The sequence below is a fragment of the Quercus robur genome, chromosome 2 (genome assembly GCF_932294415.1).
Source record: "Quercus robur chromosome 2, dhQueRobu3.1, whole genome shotgun sequence".
Classification (NCBI taxonomy): domain Eukaryota; kingdom Viridiplantae; phylum Streptophyta; class Magnoliopsida; order Fagales; family Fagaceae; genus Quercus; species Quercus robur.
The window spans coordinates 49,830,171-49,850,043 of NC_065535.1; the positions used below are offsets into that span (position 1 = coordinate 49,830,171).

The 19,873-nt window shown below is 33.9% G+C and overlaps 1 protein-coding gene across 2 annotated transcripts; it reads right to left on the bottom strand.

Moving 5' to 3' along the window:
• Positions 1 to 2,786: 2,786 nt before the first annotated feature.
• LOC126713867 (delta(7)-sterol-C5(6)-desaturase-like) lies at positions 2,787 to 19,563 on the bottom strand. Of its 2 annotated transcripts, none has more exons than XM_050413785.1 (3): positions 19,218 to 19,563; positions 7,447 to 7,752; positions 2,787 to 3,323 (listed from the first exon to the last, which is right to left on the bottom strand). In XM_050413785.1, exons 1-3 carry the CDS (start codon positions 19,453 to 19,455, stop codon positions 3,031 to 3,033), a joined length of 837 nt encoding a protein of 278 aa, XP_050269742.1. In that variant the 5' UTR covers positions 19,456 to 19,563; the 3' UTR covers positions 2,787 to 3,030. The 2 variants fall into 2 exon arrangements, with proteins under 2 accessions (XP_050269742.1, XP_050269743.1); XM_050413786.1 differs by lacking the exon at positions 19,218 to 19,563 and adding an exon at positions 10,013 to 10,448.
• Positions 19,564 to 19,873: the final 310 nt, after the last annotated feature.

Consider the following 19,873-nt stretch of genomic DNA (forward strand, 5'->3'; position numbering starts at 1 on the left):
TATGTTTCTTTATTTAAATAAACTTATTAAGGGATTTATATAAGTCACATGATTTTTTAAATAAAGCAATGGCAAGTGGATAAGGATTGGTTTTTATTTCCTCTTAAAAGAGAGAGAGATTTATTTAATTGGACTAATCCAATCTTCTCATTCTTCAATTAAAATTGCTTGGAAAATATTTAAATATTAAATTTAGTAATCATTGACATAGTAAATGGTTACAATTGCTCTATATCAATTTAAATAAAAACTAATAAAATAGGTGCACACAAAAAAAAAAAATTGCAATAAATAAGTGATGGAAGTTCAAGTGGTAATGAATAATTTGGATAAAATAGTGTTTTTTTTTTTTCCCCCCTCTTTTGGCTCTACTTTTTTTGGGGGGGGGGGGGTGAATGGGTAGAAGGGAGCAACCTAATATTACTGATTAAATATTATTATTCATAGATGGGTTATAAGAAGAAATTGATATTTCCCTTTTCTACGAAAAAAGGTTTGTTCCAAGTCACAACATACAAACCCTTTTTTTTTACCTAGTTCTTTCAATAAAAAGGGTAGAAGAATTCAAACCCAGCTCCCCTTGTTAGGAGAATTGGACCGTCATTACAAGGCTCTCGGAAAAAGAATTGTGCCTTGGTCTAGTGTGACAAATTATTAATATTTAACGACACATAATCCTTCTCGGATAAATTTCTACTTGTGTGAGGTCCTTAAATGAAAAGACTAATTATAGGAAGGAGAGATTGTTCCTTCCAAATCGAGATAATTTCCTTGTTATAGTGTTGAGTTTCAACTCAATCATCTAACTAGGATTAAGATGCCAAATCTTATGGCAAGCATAAACTCAAATATGTAATATTTATTGGATGTTTGAAAAGTACAAAGGACACACACATTGCCACAACTTACTTACATATATATAGTGATAAGATTACTTTTCATTTTTTTTACCAAGTGCCCATAGTGCCGTGGTGAATCTATTTATAAGTGATGGATATTTGCACATAACTTTCTTATAGACAAAACAAATGCCATCGTGCCATCACCAAAATTGTACTTTAGTTTTACATGCATTAATAAGTAGTAGTTTAAAGAAGAAAAAAATGCATTACGAAGTAGTTTGATTTATGCTTTGCTCCAAGCATTGAGAAGTAATTAAGCAGTATAGATAACCTAGCTCGTAATTTACCTTCGTTTGGATGGAGGGAGATTGAAGAGAGGAGAATGAACACTGGCTAAAATGTGCAATATTTTAATATATTATAACCACCATTCCCTTTACTCTTCCATCCTCCTCCATCTACTCCAAAAATATCCTTACGTTGCATAGCAAGTACATTGACATATTATATATCATATATCAAAACTGGCATGAGACATATCTATCAGACTATTAGAATTAAACGAGTTTCCTCTAGCGCCAAAAAAAAATCAATTTCCGTTTGCTATCTGGTGCTTATGGAGGCATAGAAATAATGTAGTTTTTGAAAATGCCCCCGTCAATCCCAACCTACACTTGATGTGTATCCAGCTAGCACGTGAATTCTTCTATTGTGTGAGCAAGAGGCAAAAAATTAGGCACTGCACTATCAACCCAATCTGCTGGAACAAACCAGATCAAGGGTGGTTCAAGTTGAATTCTGATGGGGCGTCGCAGGGAAATCCGAGACGTGCTGGTGGGGGTGGTCTCATCCATGACCATGATGGGAAGTGGGTTAAGGGTTACATGAGGAATATTGGGCAGGCTACAAGTGTGGCTGCTGAATTTTGGGCCTTGAGGGATGGGCTGATGCTTGCAGCCCAACTTGGCATTAACCACCTGCATGTTGAATTAGATGCCCAAGTTGTTGTAAATCTTGTGCTGTCTAAGAAAGCTATTAATATCTCATGTGTTGCTCTGCTTAATGACGGCAAAGCTATTAATAACTCATGTGTTGCTCTGCTTAATGACGGCAGGTACCTCCTGGAGCATCTAATAGATGTGACGGCAGGTCACCCATGTGTTTAGGAAGGCGAATAGATGTGCCGATAACCTTGCTAGAGTGGGCTATTCTTTTTCTAGAAATTTTGTTGTACTTAATGCACCGCCCAATGATGGCTTATGTAATATTTTAAATGCGGATGCTGATGGTTTGTATACTCTAAGGCTTTCAGCTAGAACATCTTTTATGGCTAGTTAATATTATTGCAGTAACCTCTTAACCAAAAAAAAAAATTAAACAAGTTTAAATGGACTCCTAGAGAAGCTAACATGGCTGCTCACGTCCTGGCTTTATGGTCTTTGTCCAATAGATTAGCTAGTTGTTTTGTTTTGGGCTCAGCTAGTTCTAGTTTCTCTGATATAATTCTCTTGGAGCAAGCCACTGTATGTGGCACTCCTTTGTAACCCGTTGGGTTTTTTATTTACAATAAAAGTTTTATCCAGATCATCAAAAATAAAGAGACCCACCGCAGCTCAGGTCAGGGATGCAAGGAAAGTCTATTTGAACAAAGCAATTGCATATACATCAATCTCCCACCCGTTCCATGATGCACATGCCAGAAATTTTCAGATTACAAGCCCTAAGGAAAGCTTGTGCCAGCAAGAATTTTTGTAAAGCTGATGACACTACATGGTCGTGTAGATTCTAGACGTTTAACTAAAACCTTTTTGTGAAATATAAGGCAATCGAACCTTTACAACTGGTACCTGACCTCCAAGAGTTACAGGCATTCTAGATATGCATGCATCTCTAGAGCATTTGGGGGCCTAATGAAGCACATGTAAGGAGAAGAAGACGGGAAAATAACATTTTAAGAGCAATCCTAGCTTATCCATTGCTACACCTCCATTTTTTTAAGAGTACATGGGTTTGTGAGAATGAGTTCTACCTGAGATAAAAACATATCTCAAATATTCTCTAGTTATGGGATATAAGAGAAACTAGTAACCAACATGACTTACATACAAAGACAGCATACAAGAAAGCAATCCGAATACATTTTGAAGTTGAATAACTGAAGGACCAATCAGGAACAAAGGCAAGAGCATCACATGACCTTGGATTCATCATCCTTCGGATCACGAAGAGTGCCAAACATCCAATCCATCCATATAGTATAATGGCCGTAGTTATGACGGTATGTAGTATGATGAATGGTGTGGTAGCCAGCACCCATGACAGGCCATGCTTTGGCATGTATGCAATCATGAATGTTTGCTGTCCATATAGCCTCGAGGAATAGCAATGCTATGTGTGATGTAAAATGGGTTGGTACAAGAAATAGTGCTATGACATGTGGTACAGCCTGCAATATTCCGTCAAGTGGGTGAAAGGCCAAACCTGACATAACAGATAAGTCATAGTCATCAGTTCATGTAGTTAAATAAGACATTACAAATGCAACCTTCTAATAATAAGGCTGAATATTTCAAGTATATGAACGTTATGCATAACATAGAAAATTTTGGGGAGCTTATTGCTTAGAAAGGTGAACCAATAAACAATAATGTCAGATTAAAGATAGAGCCATGCTTCATATACTTGTTTTAAATCCCTCAAATAATAAGATATAATTCACATTTATGTAAGATGATGCAAATGTAGAAAGAAAATAACTTTTCAAGAAGGGAAGCCAAAGAAAATTAGATAAAATTTTATTCTTCAACAAGATCAATCAGATATTACAAATTACAAAAACCCAAAAGAAATAAACTCCCATCATAGCCAGAATATGTTATCTATCTTTCAATCAACTAGGAATGTACCTATCAATCCTAATCCACTTTGCAGAACAGTGTATATAGCCGTCTACTACCTGTTCTTATATTGGCCTTGGAAGCAAATAAGAAAATCCTACACTTTAATCAAACTCCATGAAGACTAGAAATTTTCATTTGGCCTAGAAGAATCATCTCATATTGAGAACTGTCTTCATTTTAAAGTTTGATTCTTAGAAAGTACCAAGGACACTGATTCTTTATTTCTTTTCTTTTTTTGGGGATTTATTACTGAAATAGACTGGGGCCTGCCCAATTAATAGACCACAAAAATCATTAACCATTGAAGCCAACCAAGAATAAGTAACGGCCAATGCATATTAAAGTGACCTAAACTTTGTGCCTGATAAGTGAGAGAGAATAAAAAAATAAAAAAAAGAACCCACTGTGGTCACCTACAGATTTCTATGTCCACCTTCACCAACATGGCTTCTCTTTCTTTCACAAAATCCTTCACAATCCAAAATTCCAAAGTCCTAACAATAACCAAATGTGCACTTCTTAAATAAAAAATAAACAGCTATCAAATGCACACATACACCTTAACGTTAATTTGACGTTTCAATTAGGGTTTACCAAATCTGTTTTAACTTGAAAGTATCTTTTTCTTCTATGACTAATCAAAGATGGAAAAGTACCCTGATGAGCCCATGGAAAAGCCGAGTGCAACTCTACTTACCCAAGTTCAACTAGAGCTTGAGCTAAGCCAGATAGTTCTCCTAAGACCACAACTTTTGCCACAACTCTAATGTGGCAGACTATGAGTGGATGCCTATCACTTTTACATTGACCCACCACTTTTTCTCCATCGTTGGCAAAGTCATGGTAGAAAAAGTTGTGGTCCTAAATTTTCTTTGAGCCAAAACAGGAAGCAACTTGAATTAGTCAAACTGACACAGCCTAATTCTAAGCTTACCTCAGCGGAGCATTACAACTCAGAATTCAGTGTCAAACCAAATGGAGCACTTCCCTTCAGTAAAATAATATACTTGGCCCCCACCCAAACTTGATCGCATGGAAAATTGAATGAGACTGCAGGTAATCATATAACACCCTATAAAATTTTAGAAATCCTCTCCTACTAGCCCAAAATTAGGTAAACCCCACCCCCTTTAGTTTTCCAAAAGTAAAGTGAAGAAATGATAATGGATGTCAGTCCAAGAGAAACATGGCCAAAAGGAAACCATACTGTTGCATCAAGTATAAACCAAAGAATACAATATCAATGTCATGTAACAAACATGAGAACCAATGCCAATGGGCTTCTAGCTTGATGGCACATAATTCCCCCCGCCCCCTTTCTCCCCTATCTTCTGTGTCACAGATTTGATCTGGGTCCCCCCTCCCATCCCCTCCCCCCCAAAAAGAAAAAGATGAGAACCAAGATGAAAGCCAGTAAATCCAATAAGCTTTTATACAACTAAAGAATAAAAATATGCATTATGCAGCTTCAAGACTACGTTCTTTTAATGAATCATATTATCATATCTTTGTAGAAAGAAACGTTTCAGTAAAGAAAAAGGGACATATCCTCCTCATGATCATCTAACTGAAAAACTGGCAGTTCAAGCAATTAAAATTTCTAGGATTCAGTTTTCACTCTTTAATCAAATGTAGCAATTGAGCCAGGTATGAGGTTGTAGCATACTTATGCCTGCAAATGAAAACTAAGAACAAAGCAACACAATTCAACCATGACAGCCATATATATATATATATGTGAGATGGGTTCAAGTTACACCTAGTGTAACTTTTATAAAGTTACACATTTTTTATACTGTATATTTTTAAAAGATCTAATAGTTAAAAAAATATTATTAAATGCTATTACTTTCCATCTGATAATCTAATTAATACCACAATATTTTTCTCTCTCCCCTTATTTATTGCTTTCCGCTTATATAAAAAGCACACCACACACCACCATTTTCAAGAACCTACAAAACACAAACTCATCTACAGAAGAGCACCTTGCCATTGCCATAGTGGGAGTTTCAGCAAAGAAACAATTGCACGGTACGCTAGAAATTTGTTAGGTTGGCACTATTTGCAAATCAATCATTTTAGAGCAGTTTTCCTACCAAACTTAATTACCATATATCTATTAGAGTTTCTAAAGAGTTTTACTTTAGAAAGAATCCAAAAAAAAGTTAAGTTAAATTTTTAAAAATTGTTTAATGATTCCTGATCTTTCTTCAATCTTCACAGAATAAAATGATCCACGCATAGTTTAAACAGGTGAGGCAAAAAATGTGAGTAGCTTAGCTAGAGCTTTTTTTTATTTATTTATTTATTTTTTTTTTTTTTACGGACAGAAAAGATGAGTTGAATGGAAGAAAGATCATTTTCTCCCTTCATGATTACTGATTACATATTGGAGGAATCATTAAAAATAAATTAAAATTTAAGTTAACTTTTTTTTGGATTCTTTCTAAAGGAAAACTCTTTAGAAACTCTTATAGATATATGGTAATTAAGTTTGGAAGGAAAACTGCTCTAAAATGCTCGAATTGCAAACAGTGCCAATCTAACAAATTTCTAGTGTACCGTGCAATGGCAAGGTGCTCTTCTGTAGATGAGTTTGTGTTTTGCTGGTTCTTGAAAATGGTGGTGTGTGGTGTGCCTTTTAATAAGTGGAAAGCAATAAATAAGGGGAGAGAGAAAAATATTGTGGTATTAATTAGGTTATCAGATGAAAAGTAATAGCATTTAATGATATTTTTTCAACAATTAGATCTTTTAGAAATCTATGGTGTAAAAAATGTGTAACTTTATCAAAGTTACACTAGGTGTAACTTGAACCCATCTCTCTCTCTCTCTCTCTCTCTCTCTCTCTCTTTCTCTTTATATATATATATATATATATATATACATATATATTGAAACAAAGAGAAAGATGACTTTAGAAATTAGATAGCACACATTTCACGTGGATCCTATGGCTTGAGTGCAGTCTGCTTCTCATCCTCGTTCCCTATATGTTTGTGTCAAAAATCTGGTAGAGAATCACCTAATGGGCAAAACATGGTTTATCACACTTTTGGTAGGATGGGAACTTTACATTAGAGAAAGGCTATTTGGTATAGAGATGTTCATAGTCATGGTCGAATTCAGTAAATGAGATCCAATGATGATTTTACTTAGAGAATAGGCATAACTTATAATGGCATATTTCCAAATCCCCAGATCTTTTTTTCCCTAAATTTTCTTTTGCAGGACAATATGTGTGTAGTATGATCATATCCATGTATGTTGAATGACTTTTTCCATAAACGCCAGAGTTATATTCAACATAGTTCCTGCTGCCATAGCTAGTATTTGGGGGTGAATCATCATTTCACCCAAAAGAGAATTATATGCACCAAGTGAATACTTTAAATGCTCTCACCCTGGAAAATAATTCCACTACAAAATTATTTTAAGCAAGAAAGGATATATCCTAGGACCTCCCTTAACATTCTTTTCAGAGTTCAGCAGTACCAGTTGCACCCTGTTCTGATATGTAAATTATTTTCAGGATTAGATGTTTCTGACACGATACTTCTTATACATAAACGTGCAGCATCTATGTCAGCTTAGGTAAATCTTAAAAAGGCAAAGATTACACATACAAGCATCCAAAATCCAAGACCCGCCAACTAGAGATAAAACCATGGAGATTGAATTTAGTAAATTTGAGAACTTACCAGCAAATGGAGAAAGAGTATTCTGTTTGTTGTAGATATGATGGGTAGCATGAAGATACTTATACAGAGGTTTTATGTCGTGCAGCTCCCTATGCATCCAATAAATTCCAAATTCCACAATTACAAGATAAATTGCTAAATAAACAAAGTAGGCAGGCCAACCTACATCACTTATTCTTGAAAAGCATCTTGTCCAGCCATTTTCAACCATGTACTCAGAAAGAGTTGGAAGAGCACAGTACCATGGCATGGCTTTCATGGCGACATACATTTGCAAGAGCATGGCCTTATTAGATGGAATGGCATCTGCAGGAAGGGTATTCAACATATCCAACAAAGATGTTAACATGGGCCCAGATGGAAGAGATTCTCTTAAAAAATATCAACATACAATGGAGAACAATTATCAGCTGAACTTTCAAGAATTAAACAGCAACTATTTAGGTGTTAAAAATATAATAGATCAATTCAATGTTTCATAAACTATCTAGAGTTAGTTAAGTTCAGACAGTATTATCCTGAACTTATGCAACACAAAGGAATCAACAGGGAACGAAAATCAAAACAAGACAAAGTTAAATGCACATTACAAGCTATATTTAAGCATGCCTTGTAGAAATGCCTTTGGAAAGAGGGGGAGAAAAGGGAAGGAGAGGGCAAGAGGTGGGTGACTCACCTTCTCCCTCTTCAGATTTTTTCTTAAAATATATATATATATATATATATATGTATGTATATATACATAGCGGGGAGGAGGCAGAGAGGATTTGAAGGGAGTTGGGAGGGGTACCATACCCCCTCAAAGTTTACTTTTCTAATGTCCTCAAATTGGGAGAATTCGAAGGTAAGGGATACCTACTTTAATGAATTTTCAGTACTTTACAACTTAACAATTTATCATAGTGTTGCCAAGAGACTGGTAAGTTTAACTAGTTGGCACCTCCTACAGTTTCCAACCGGGACATCTAAGATTCAAATCCCCTCACCCCAGACTATTGATATATCAAAAAAAATTATCATAATGTTAATTATCAAGCCAACACTTAAAACTTCTCTCTCTATAATTGTCAATGAACATGATAACTTATCTTCTCTCCATTCCACTCTGCAACCAAAAAAGGGGAAGGATATCTACTCCCTTCTCCCATCAGTTTCCTCCCTTTATCCTCTCGCTCCTTCCAAATGTTAAAAAATTAGTTCAGACAGTATTACGACACATCTATGACTATTTAATCAATTGTTAATTCCAGGATAGATAACATTGCATAAAAACAGTTACAAGTAATAACAGATATTCAGCACATTACATTAAGAGAAGCCCTCAAAGTTGTGTCATTGAATGTGAAAGTATTGAATATATAGCTTCTTGACAATTAGAAATTTTCCACATATTTCCATGACATGAAAGCTTAATGCAAAAATTTTTAGGCCTTACTAAGGGCAAGGGGCAGAAGCAGAGGTCTACTTATCAAGCTTTGTGCTTAAAATTGTTCTATTCATCCTTAAGCCATTTAATGTAGGAAGTAACATTAGTGGAAGAGAAAATTTTATTGATGAGAAAGCTGAAAATCTGACAGCACAAGAATAACCCTTTTTATTTTAAATTGAAAATGTTCCAGTCTAATTACTCTCTAATCCGGATCCCATAGAGAAGCAGAAAAAATGGTACTCAAGATGGCCTATTTGGTAGAGGAGTTTGAGTAATGTTGTTTGGGTGTTTTTGATATCCATGTGGCTGAAAATATATGTGAAAATGTGTTAATGTTGTTTAAAATGTAAACAACATTACACACATTTTTCTCAACACACCATAACAGGCGATAGCTACTGGATTAGCGAGTTCAATTAAAAAAATTATTTTGTTCCTTATCATGTGATAAGAAAGCACTGGTGCAGAAACAGGTGGCAGCAAATGGAATAGACACGTATCCACTCATGGACAGAGCAAAATTTTAGACACAGATTGAACTGACAACCAAACAAGACCCCATTGACACCAAAGAAAAACGAAGAAACAATGGAATCATACAGGCAGTGACTTTTATTTTACCCTACAATTAACTGAAAAGTCTAGACCATCTCAGATCCAAAACTGACAACCAAAAAGAAATGCATCTGACAACACAACTGAAAATAAAACACTAAAACAAACACTGGTCATTGATGATACTTTAAAATCCAAACACAATTATGCAGGCAGGGTGTAAATAAATAAATAATACAGTGCCTAGAACAGAGCAAAACAAATTGAAATAAAGCATGTAAATCAATAAATAATAAGGTGCCTAAGCTCAGAAGAAACCATTATGCAGACAAAAAATTTCCAATCCTCAATTAACTTTCAAATAGAACCCAGATTTAGATTGAGCAAAACCCAACGGATATCAAAAAAAAAAAAAAAAAAAAACTTGAAATTTATAAGAAATCAGAAATCAAAATCAAAGAATTACATTTATAATCTCATATTCCAGTCATCTAGATTACTATATGTTTAAGCAATACAAAAACAGATTAAGAATTAACAACCAAGCAAAACCCAAACCAAACAACCAAAACGCATATATACCTTTAGGAACAAAAACATTGCGCTTGAGATAATAAATGTAGAAACACCAGAGGAAGCCAGAGAGCAGGTAGACTAAAGTTCCACCAATGTAGTTGCGGACCCATGTCTGGATGAAGTGGGGTAGTGGGTCCCACAGTTTCATTGGCAAGAAACTCCCAAGCACAACGCGGTTGTAAAAGGTGGTCTCATCCATGAATAGTTGCACATATGCATCACCATGGTCATCCATGCTTGGTGGTGGATGGATGGTCCAATGATTTCACGGGTCGGGTTCCGGTGATCGGCCGACGGAAATGTTGCCGACGATTTGGAACTCAGAGAGAGTCAAGTGGGAGGTGTGAGTTGGAACAGAGTATATATGAGTCGAAGATTCCGAAAATTAATCGTGTGGGAACAAATGAATAGTGCGGCTTTGGGGATGATCCAATTCAATAACCACTGAATTTTATTTTATTTTATTTTAGTGCGCTGTACGCGGGGTTGGGGACCATTGAGCTCAAACTGCCTTGAAAGTATAATTCTGTTTCGCTGAGTTGGAAGAAGTTGACTCGATTTACACGAGGTAATGTGCAAAATAGCAATGTAAAAGAATTGTATATAGTTAGTTAGGCAACGTTTGAAACAATAAAGGAAAGTAGCATCTCGAATTTTAGAAACTCGAGATCCATATTACAAAATGGACCCATAGATCTCGAGTCTTTAAGACTCGAGTTTCATGCGAAAAAAATTTCACCTATAGTAGCGTTTTTAAGCCTTTCAGTGACGTTTTAAAGCCCTATAGCGGCGTTTTCCTGGAAATTTTTTTTCTTAAGTACAGATTTATGGAGTCCTATAGTGGCGTTTTTAAGCCCTATAGTGACGTTTTATAGACCTATAGCGGTGTTTTTATTCAATTTATGGAAATCGAGTCTTTAAAACTCGATTTTCAGCTTAATTTTTTTCCACTTTCAACTAATCCACATACAAATCGAGACTTAAAAACTCGATTTTTATCTTGGAACTCGAGTTTTAGACACTCGAGATGCTAGTTTTCAATATTGTTTTGAAACGTGACAATTAACTAAATTTTTTAATATTTATTGTTATTTAGAAAAAAAATTCCGATTCACACGTATTCATTTTTCTTCTAAAAAAAAAAAAAAGAATATGACCAAACCCTATTGGCTGGTTTTAAAATAGAGTCCGAATTTGGTAAGAATGAGGAGTAAAATTTATATTTTACCTCATCTAATAAAATATTATTACATCATCATTTTATTTAAAATTCAATACATTCTATCACATCTAAAAACATCTCAATAAACACCTAATTTGGTTGGATTTATATATGAGTATTAGAATTAATTGGGTATGATTGTAGCTATTCTTAAATTTGTAATAAGATAATATGACATGTTGGGATTGAAGGAATAAAATATAAGTTTTTTTTTAAGAAAAAAAAAAAAATTTTACACCTCGTTCTTATCGAATTTAACCTCTTTAAAATATGGGTTTTGAGAACTTATTTGACAGCTTATTTGGTAATATGGGTTTTGGTAACATGGGTTTTGACTATATGGGTTTTGGTAACATATCGTTTGAATTTTGGCCCCATTTCTTGATCATGATCACATGACATAGAAGATCAAAGAAAATCAGGTACTACACTGGGGGGACTGGAATAAAAAATTATAGAACTAACCCAAACCTCACGGGCTTTTGGGCGAGACCAGAAAAATATGACCTGAGCTCTCTCCTTCCTATGGACAAGCTTCACATGTACTGTCATGGATTATATGTGTAACACCCCAACCTAATTTTATAATTAAATTATGTGTTTAAGTGGTTAATTATTATTTTTAAGCCACTTACTTTCTAAAATTAATATAAAAGTATTTAATAAACATATTATTTTATAATGCCATTAAATAAGAATTGTAAAGATTATAAATAATTGAATGGCTATCGGTATTTTAAATATATACTAAGTATGTACAAAATTGTATTAAGTGGTTTGAGTTATTAGATACATAGTTGATGTTTTAATTAAGCATCATGCATGAGATATTATAGTGAAAATTTCACCCACATGCAACCAATGGGAATTCAACACATAATGCCAAAGTTTCATGCATGTTGACAAACCCAAAGACCAAGACTTGGCTGGCCATGCAATCACCAAGCTCCACCTCACTTCTTTCTTGACTTTTCTCAAGACAAACATCCAAGAAGCCTCTCCATTTCCACCGGTTCATGCAAAATCAGAATTCTCACCTCTAACTTTACTCTCTTTTCTCTTAAGAAAATAGTTAGGAAGCTCTCTTAAGTCCCTTTTGTCAAACCCATGGGTCTACACTCTGAAAGAAAGACAAGACTCCATCCTATTTCTTCTTCATACTCTCTCAAAGCAATTAGAACATATATGCTCTTTTAATGTGATGGATATAAATTTATAAAGGTAGTGATATATATATATATATATATATATATATATGTGTGTGTGTGTGTGTGTGTGTGTGTGTGTGTGTGTGTAATGTGATATTATTCTTTGTAGAAAAGTGTAAGTGTAAATGCAAAAAAGTTGACAAACCCAAAGACCAAGACTTGGGCTGGCCATGCAATCACCAAGCTCCACCTTACTTCTTCCTTGACTTTTCTCAAGACAAACATCCAAGAAGCCTCTCCATTTCCACCGGTCCATGCAAAATCAGAACTCTCACCTCTAACTTTACTCTCTTTTCTCTTAAGGAAAGAGCTAGGAAGTTCTCTTAAGTCCCTTTTGTTAAACCCATGGGTCCACACTTTGAAAGAAAGACAAGACTCCATTCTATTTCTTCTTCATACTCTTTCAAAGCAATTAGAACATATATGCTTTTTTAATGTGATGGATATAACTTTATAAAGGTAAGGACACACACACACACACACACACACACACACACACACATATATATATATATATATATATATTAATTTTGTGTAACTTGGTTTGAGGTTTAGTACTTAAAGGAGGGGTTCTAAACTATGCGACGGTTGTATTTATGAAGCTGTTTTGTCCGACGTGTTGTATATTACCATATGAATGTATATAGTTACATGATCATACTTAAAAGAGTTTATGTTTATGCATGCATTATTGCCCTGACCTCAAAGCACTTTCTGAAATAAAGTTGGCTCTTCTAGAGATATGAGATTAGTGTGAGAATATTGGTTTCTCTATGATTTAGTACATCATGTTGTCTGATGAATGTATTTTGTATTTGTGAGAACCTTATTGAGATGGGATTAAGACTTCCTTAATTTTAAGAGATAGGCTTTAAGATGAATGTGTAAGTTTATGATAAACAATAATTGATAGTAAGTAATAAGTTTTGATATTTGGTTTAGGTGTTACCAGTTCCCCAGATCTAAGCTCCTTCGACTGTAGGCTCTCGATTCCTCTACTTTCAGGTAAGGGATAAATTATATGGATATTTGGTAAGTCATGAAATTATTTTAAAGTATATTATGCATTAAAAGGTTTATGACATATAATCATTATTCTGACAAAAATATGTTCGTGAGCTTTCGAAATCTTGTGTATATGATTTAAGCATATTGATGCCATTACTAATTTTCACGAACATGATGTTTAAAGAAAAGAATAGAAATGCTATTATTATGAAATGTTATGCAAAATAAGAAATTTCAGTATGATGTATAAGTATGAAAGGTTTTCAGGTTATGTCCTCTGGTGATCTGAACTATGTCAGTAGGGGTTAATTACTAGCTTTCCATAGAAAATATTATATGATTGACCATTAAGTGGGACTGGCTTCGCTGTACCTGCCCTTATTGGTTATGGCCAACTTGTAGAGGAAGTCAACCTACCCCCATGGTTGAAAGATATGTATTATGATATGATCTCAAGAATACCTAGCATTATGGGGAATGCTGGATGCCTAGCACCGTGGTGCTAGAAGCCTCCCAAATAAGTACAAACTTATCAGATATGGACTAACCAATAAATAATTTATGAACAACTATATTATGTTATTAATCATGAGAGAATGATTTGTTTAAATGTATTGTGAAAAGTAAAAGCTCTCATGGCAAGAAGAAGTTTCTGATGAAAAGAAAAGCTGTTCATTAAAGATAAAAGTTTCTGAAATTCTGTTGTGCTATAAAGATAAAACTTCTGATGAAAGTACAAGTTTATGTTTAAAAATTATCAGATACCTGTTCTTTATGAAATGTTAAGTTTTATGACTATGAAAGTTATAATATTTTTCAGGAAGAGGTTTATAAAGAAAGGTTTTCTTATTGGGTCAAGATGTTTCTAGTTTAATACAAAATTGCCGATTATCTGATTTAAGTTAAAATGATTATTTTGTAATGAGAATATACATATGGTGACTTTGTAGGAAATGAAAGAAGTTTAATCCGAAAGGTTTTAGTAATATTAACCTGATAAGAAAAAGGAGAACAATTATTTTCTATGAAGAGCGTATAAGTTATTATTATGAATAGTATAAAATACTATGCATGAAAAGTTGTTCTCCTATTCGAACATTTAGAAAATGAAATGATTTAATTTACATGCATCCTTATTGAATTCTCATATATCTTACATTTACTGAGCTGTGTAGCTCACACCTTTCACTCTTTCAGTTAGCAGGTTTTATTTTGGAGTAGAAGGAGCCTTAGTCGAGTTTGGAAGGAGCTGGTTTTAGTTTTATATGTATAGATCCTAAATTAGCAATTTGATGTTTAAATTTGTAGTATAGTGTATTTTAGGATATAATGAAAGTATATACCTTAAAGTATTAAGAGATGTATTATGTGAAATTTAGAATTTGAATAATTGGTGGATTGTGTTATCCTTTGAGGTACAATATAGATGCTCTGAATATCAAGTGGAAAGTTATATCATTTAAATAAAGAAACAAGAATGAAAAGAAAGAGAGAAGCTTTTGTAAAAGTTTTGGAAAAAATTAAGTTGGTTCTTGTTAATATTAGATTTAAACTTGATATTAGCATGCCGGTCATGGTCACAAATCCAGATATCGGGTTTGGGGCATGACAATATGCATGTGCACTAGGTTCGAGTTAGTTGGCAAGATATCACGACTTTCAATGTAAAATGATGAATCTTATGCCTATAGGGAACATGCAAATGTAAAACATTTTCTGTACATTCCCCACATCCGAGCTAGAGCCCACACACTCATGGTTAAACATCTCCATAGCAACCTTGTAGGCACTACGAACATTAAATAAACCATTGGAAGTTTCGAACTAGATTTGCTTATCCTCTAGAAGTCTTGAACTCAAGGGGATCCCCTAAATAATATCGGCTTTCCCATGGACAAAAATTTGTTGGATTAGCTTTGAACTCCAATTGCCTATAGCCAAGTTGATGAACTCGCAAACACGAGAGTTTGAAGGAATAACTTGAGGCAGAGAGAAAATTTTGTAAGTTAAAGGTGTCGGTAGTCATTTATAACCCCATATTCGGACCTTATTCCCATTACCAACCTACCATCTCAATTCACGCTATACTATTTTCTAAGTAGACATAATACTCTTCCATACATATAAATGATTATTTCCCATAGAGACTTGTACAAACTCACAATCCGTGAAGTACTTGGCTTTAAAAATCTCCACAACAATCTTATATTGAATAAACCATTGGAAGTAGCCAGATTTGCTTATCCTCTTAAATAATATCGGCTTTCCCATGGACAAAAATATGTTGGTTTAGCTTTAAACTCCAATTGCCTATAGCCAAATTGATGAGCTCGCAAACCCGTGAGTTTGAAGGAATAACTTAAGGCAGAGAGAAAACTTGTAAGTTAAAGTTGTCAGTGGCCATTTATCACCCCATATTCAAACCTTATTACCATTACCAACTCGCCATCTCAATCCACGCTGTACTACTTTTTAAGTAGCTAGACAAAATACTCCTCCATAAATATGAAGGATTATTTCCCATAAAGGCTTGTACAAACTCACAGTCTAGGAAGTACTTGGCTTTAAAAACTTGGTATACCAAGGATTTATAACCCGTTTAAAGCCTCCACTCTTGCATAGCTAGAGAGTCAAATTAAAGGGTTTAAGAAACTTAAAGCCCATATCACCACTAGACTTCGGGGCGCACAGCTTCTCCCAAGTCCCAACTGGCCCGTGCCATTTTCTTCTCATCTTGTTTTTATCCCCACCAAAATTTTATGAATCATACTTGTTAAATCATCACAAAAAGCATGAGGTATTTTAAAATAGCTCATTGTGTAGGTTGGTATAGCATATGCCACCACCTTGATAAGATTTTCCTTTCCTACTTTAGATAGTAGCTTTCCTTCCAACCCGCTAATTTCTTAGTAAGCTTCTCTTTTAGGTCATTGAAAGAATTTTGCTTGCTTTGTCCCACAAGAGAAGGAAGACCAAGGTTTTTTTTTTTTTTTTTTTTTTGTGTGTGTGTGTGTTGTCAAATGACCTATGCCCCAAATCTTTGTTTTTATCTTATCTTGAATTTCTTTAGTAGTATTACTACTAAAGAATAAAGACATCTTGGCTCGTTGAAGAGAGTCAGCATCAAAATTTTGTCCCAAAAAGTTACAAATATATACTATTGTTGAGACACTATTGATCGCCAAACCAAATTCACCAATTTTATTTTTGTTTTTCTCTCTCCCTCTTTGATACTCTTCTCTCGTCTCCCTCCATTAGACCAAAACTCTCTCTCTCTAATCAAACCTTTATGCCCGGATCTGAAACACGATATTCAAAGTTTCATATTGAGTTATTAAACCAACCGAACCACCTTGCTTCCCCTGGGATAGTTGTGGTCGAGTGATGGCAACTGCATAAGGATTGTTCTAATCTAATTTGATTTATGGGTCACATTCTGGTTGGTGAGCGACCATGGAGATGGGTGCAATTTGGGTTTTTGGCTGGGTGTTGGATCTATGAGGCGATTTGAGTGGTTTTGTGTTTGTGTTTGTATTGTTTTTCTTACTAGGTTTGTGTTTAGTGTTTGCTCGTGGGAATTTTCATTGATTTGAGTTTTTTTCTTTGAGTTTCTAGTTTGGGATTTTGGTGGTGGTGGTGGTCTAGTAGTGGTGGTAGTGTTTTCAAAGAGAAAGTTCAAATTTTTGGGAAAGATGGATGAAAAAAATTGGATATTGTTTGAGAGAGAAAAATATTTAAATAACATACTAATAGAATATTGAGATTGATATATGTGTTTGTGAATAGTAAATTAACTAAAGTAACACATGGACTAAATTTGTCTAAAAGTGTGTTGAGGCGGCACTGAATGCTCCTATACACAACTTTTGATATATATATATATATATTTAAAAAAAATTAGTAAATGTAAACAAAAATGGGTGAATCTTTTTATCAACCATTTAAAATTTCAGACAAATGTTTAAGAGACAACCAAACAAGACGCCATTGATACCAAAGAAAAACAAAAGAAACTAACCTCATCATATGTGCTTGATGAGTGCGATGAGGCTTTTTTTTTTAGCCAAAAAAAAAATTATGTATTTTTATTTTGAGAATCTAATTTATAAGTGGATAATATAATTTGAAAATTTACAGGAGAGTGATCCTATCTTTAAGGCAATGTTTTGGTAGGAGTTAGAATTGCATTTTAACCGGATTGCCTTTAGTTTTATCTCTACTTAAATATAGGAGTGTAAGGACATTTTTAAACTAAAAAAATGAGGAATCCAAACAGGAAAAGTCCCTTAAATAGTAACATAGATAATGGAGTCATACATAGACTATTTAAACTTTTAGACAAATGTTTAAGGTCTAAATTTTGCACATCTAACTCTAAAAATCACTTATATCAAATATGTAAAGTCGTGTAAAATTAGAGGACTTACCGTATCCGTGTAAATTTACACGGCTATTGTTTATGTGTAAATGAGCATTTTATTTATTTCTCAATTCACTCTTTTGATTGGTGTGTGAGTGATGTAAGAGTTTTAAAAAGTGGTTAAATTAATGGAGAATAAATATTTTATTGAAATAGGTTTTAGAATAGGTAATTTGAGATGTGGTATTTTGAAAAAATTGTAATGTAAAATAAGAAAGTAAGTTCTTATACTTTGACAAAAATATGTTCTTATACTAAAATAAACAAAAATGTGTATACTCTAAAAGCTATTTCTTTTATTTTTCACAACAATTAACCTTAGACGCCCTAAAGGCAGTTTATTTTAATTTTCACAACAATTAACAGAAAAGTTAAGAGTTTAGAGTCTTTAGACCATCACATCCAAAACTGACAGCTAGAAGAAATGCATCTATACAAATAAAGAATATCCATAAAAAATAATTTTAAAGACATAATCGATTACACATTTAAATTCATAATTTACTAATTTGTGTAATTATTAGTGATAGATACTTTTTGCCTAAATGGAACTATTATTTTCTGTTTACTACTCACGGATCACAATCACACAAATCAACAGATCATACCGGAGAATAATTGTATTTGTAAAATATCATAAGAAAATAAAGCACTAAAACAAGGTGGAAATAATAGTGGCCATAATAACATTCATCCACTGAGAAACCCAAAAAATAAAAACTGTAACTTTACGTTGAAATTTTTTAATTTTTACGTTGCTTCGTGGTCATCGTTATCATCATGAACTCTACGTAACTCTCATATAGTCGTATATATCGATAAAACTTCACGAATTACTTATAAAAGAAAAATAATTAAAAAGTGTTAACACGAATTCAACACCGAGAACAGATCAACAGAGCAAAACCAAGTTAAATAAAGTTCAGAATTTAAAAAAAAAAAAAAAAAAAAAACAACAACAACAACAACAACACTAAACAGACAAAAAATTCCCAATCCTCATTTAACTTCCAAAAAAAGAAGAACCCAAATATAATTAAACTGAGCAACAGACTTATATCAAAGAAAAAAACAAAAACTTATTAATATGAAATTTACTCCGAAAATGTTTTAAAAAAAAAAAAATAGCATCCATAATTTAATCTTATATTACAGTCATCAAGATTACTATATGTTTTAAGCAACAATATGAAAAACAGATTAAGAAAAACCCACCTCTCATATCAAAGCCAACAGGTCCAAAGTCCAAATCAAACAGCGAAAATATTGAAAACACCAAAAACAAAGCAACAGTACTACTGTGATTGTGAATTGAACCCAACTAAAAAAGCAATATAATATATATATACATACCTGTAGGAAAATAAAGATTGCGGTTGAGATAATAAATGTAGAAGCACCAGAGGGAGGCAGAGAGGAAGTAGATCACAGTACCACCAATGCAGTTGCGAACCCACGACTGTATGAAGTGAGGTAGTGGGTCCCACAGTTTCATTGGCAAGAGACTCCCAAGCACAATGCGGTTGTACAAGGTGGCCTCATCCATGAATAGTTGCAGATATGCACTACTACTTCCATGGTGCTCTTCCATTCTTGGTGGTGGATGGATGGATGGTCCAATGATTTTTCTGGTCTGGTTCCGGTGATGGGTCACCAGAAATGTGGCCGGCGATTTGGAACACACACAGAGAGAGAGAGAGATATGTACGTCACAACAGTGCAGGACAATTGTATTTGCGGAGGATCCAATCCAATTGGCGGTTTTTTGTAGATAGATTTTATTGGTACATGGGCACCATTGAGCTCAAATTGCCTTAATTAATAGCACATTTATCATACTTTGGTCCCACGATTGGACATGGCTTATCTTTATCTTTTGGTCATTTCTTATGACATGATGTGATAAAATAAATATTTTGATATTGCTTTGACTTCAGCTTTTCCTTTTTTGATGCGAAAGCAAGATACATTTTTAAGTTACAGTAATCCATACTTTTCATTGAAAATTC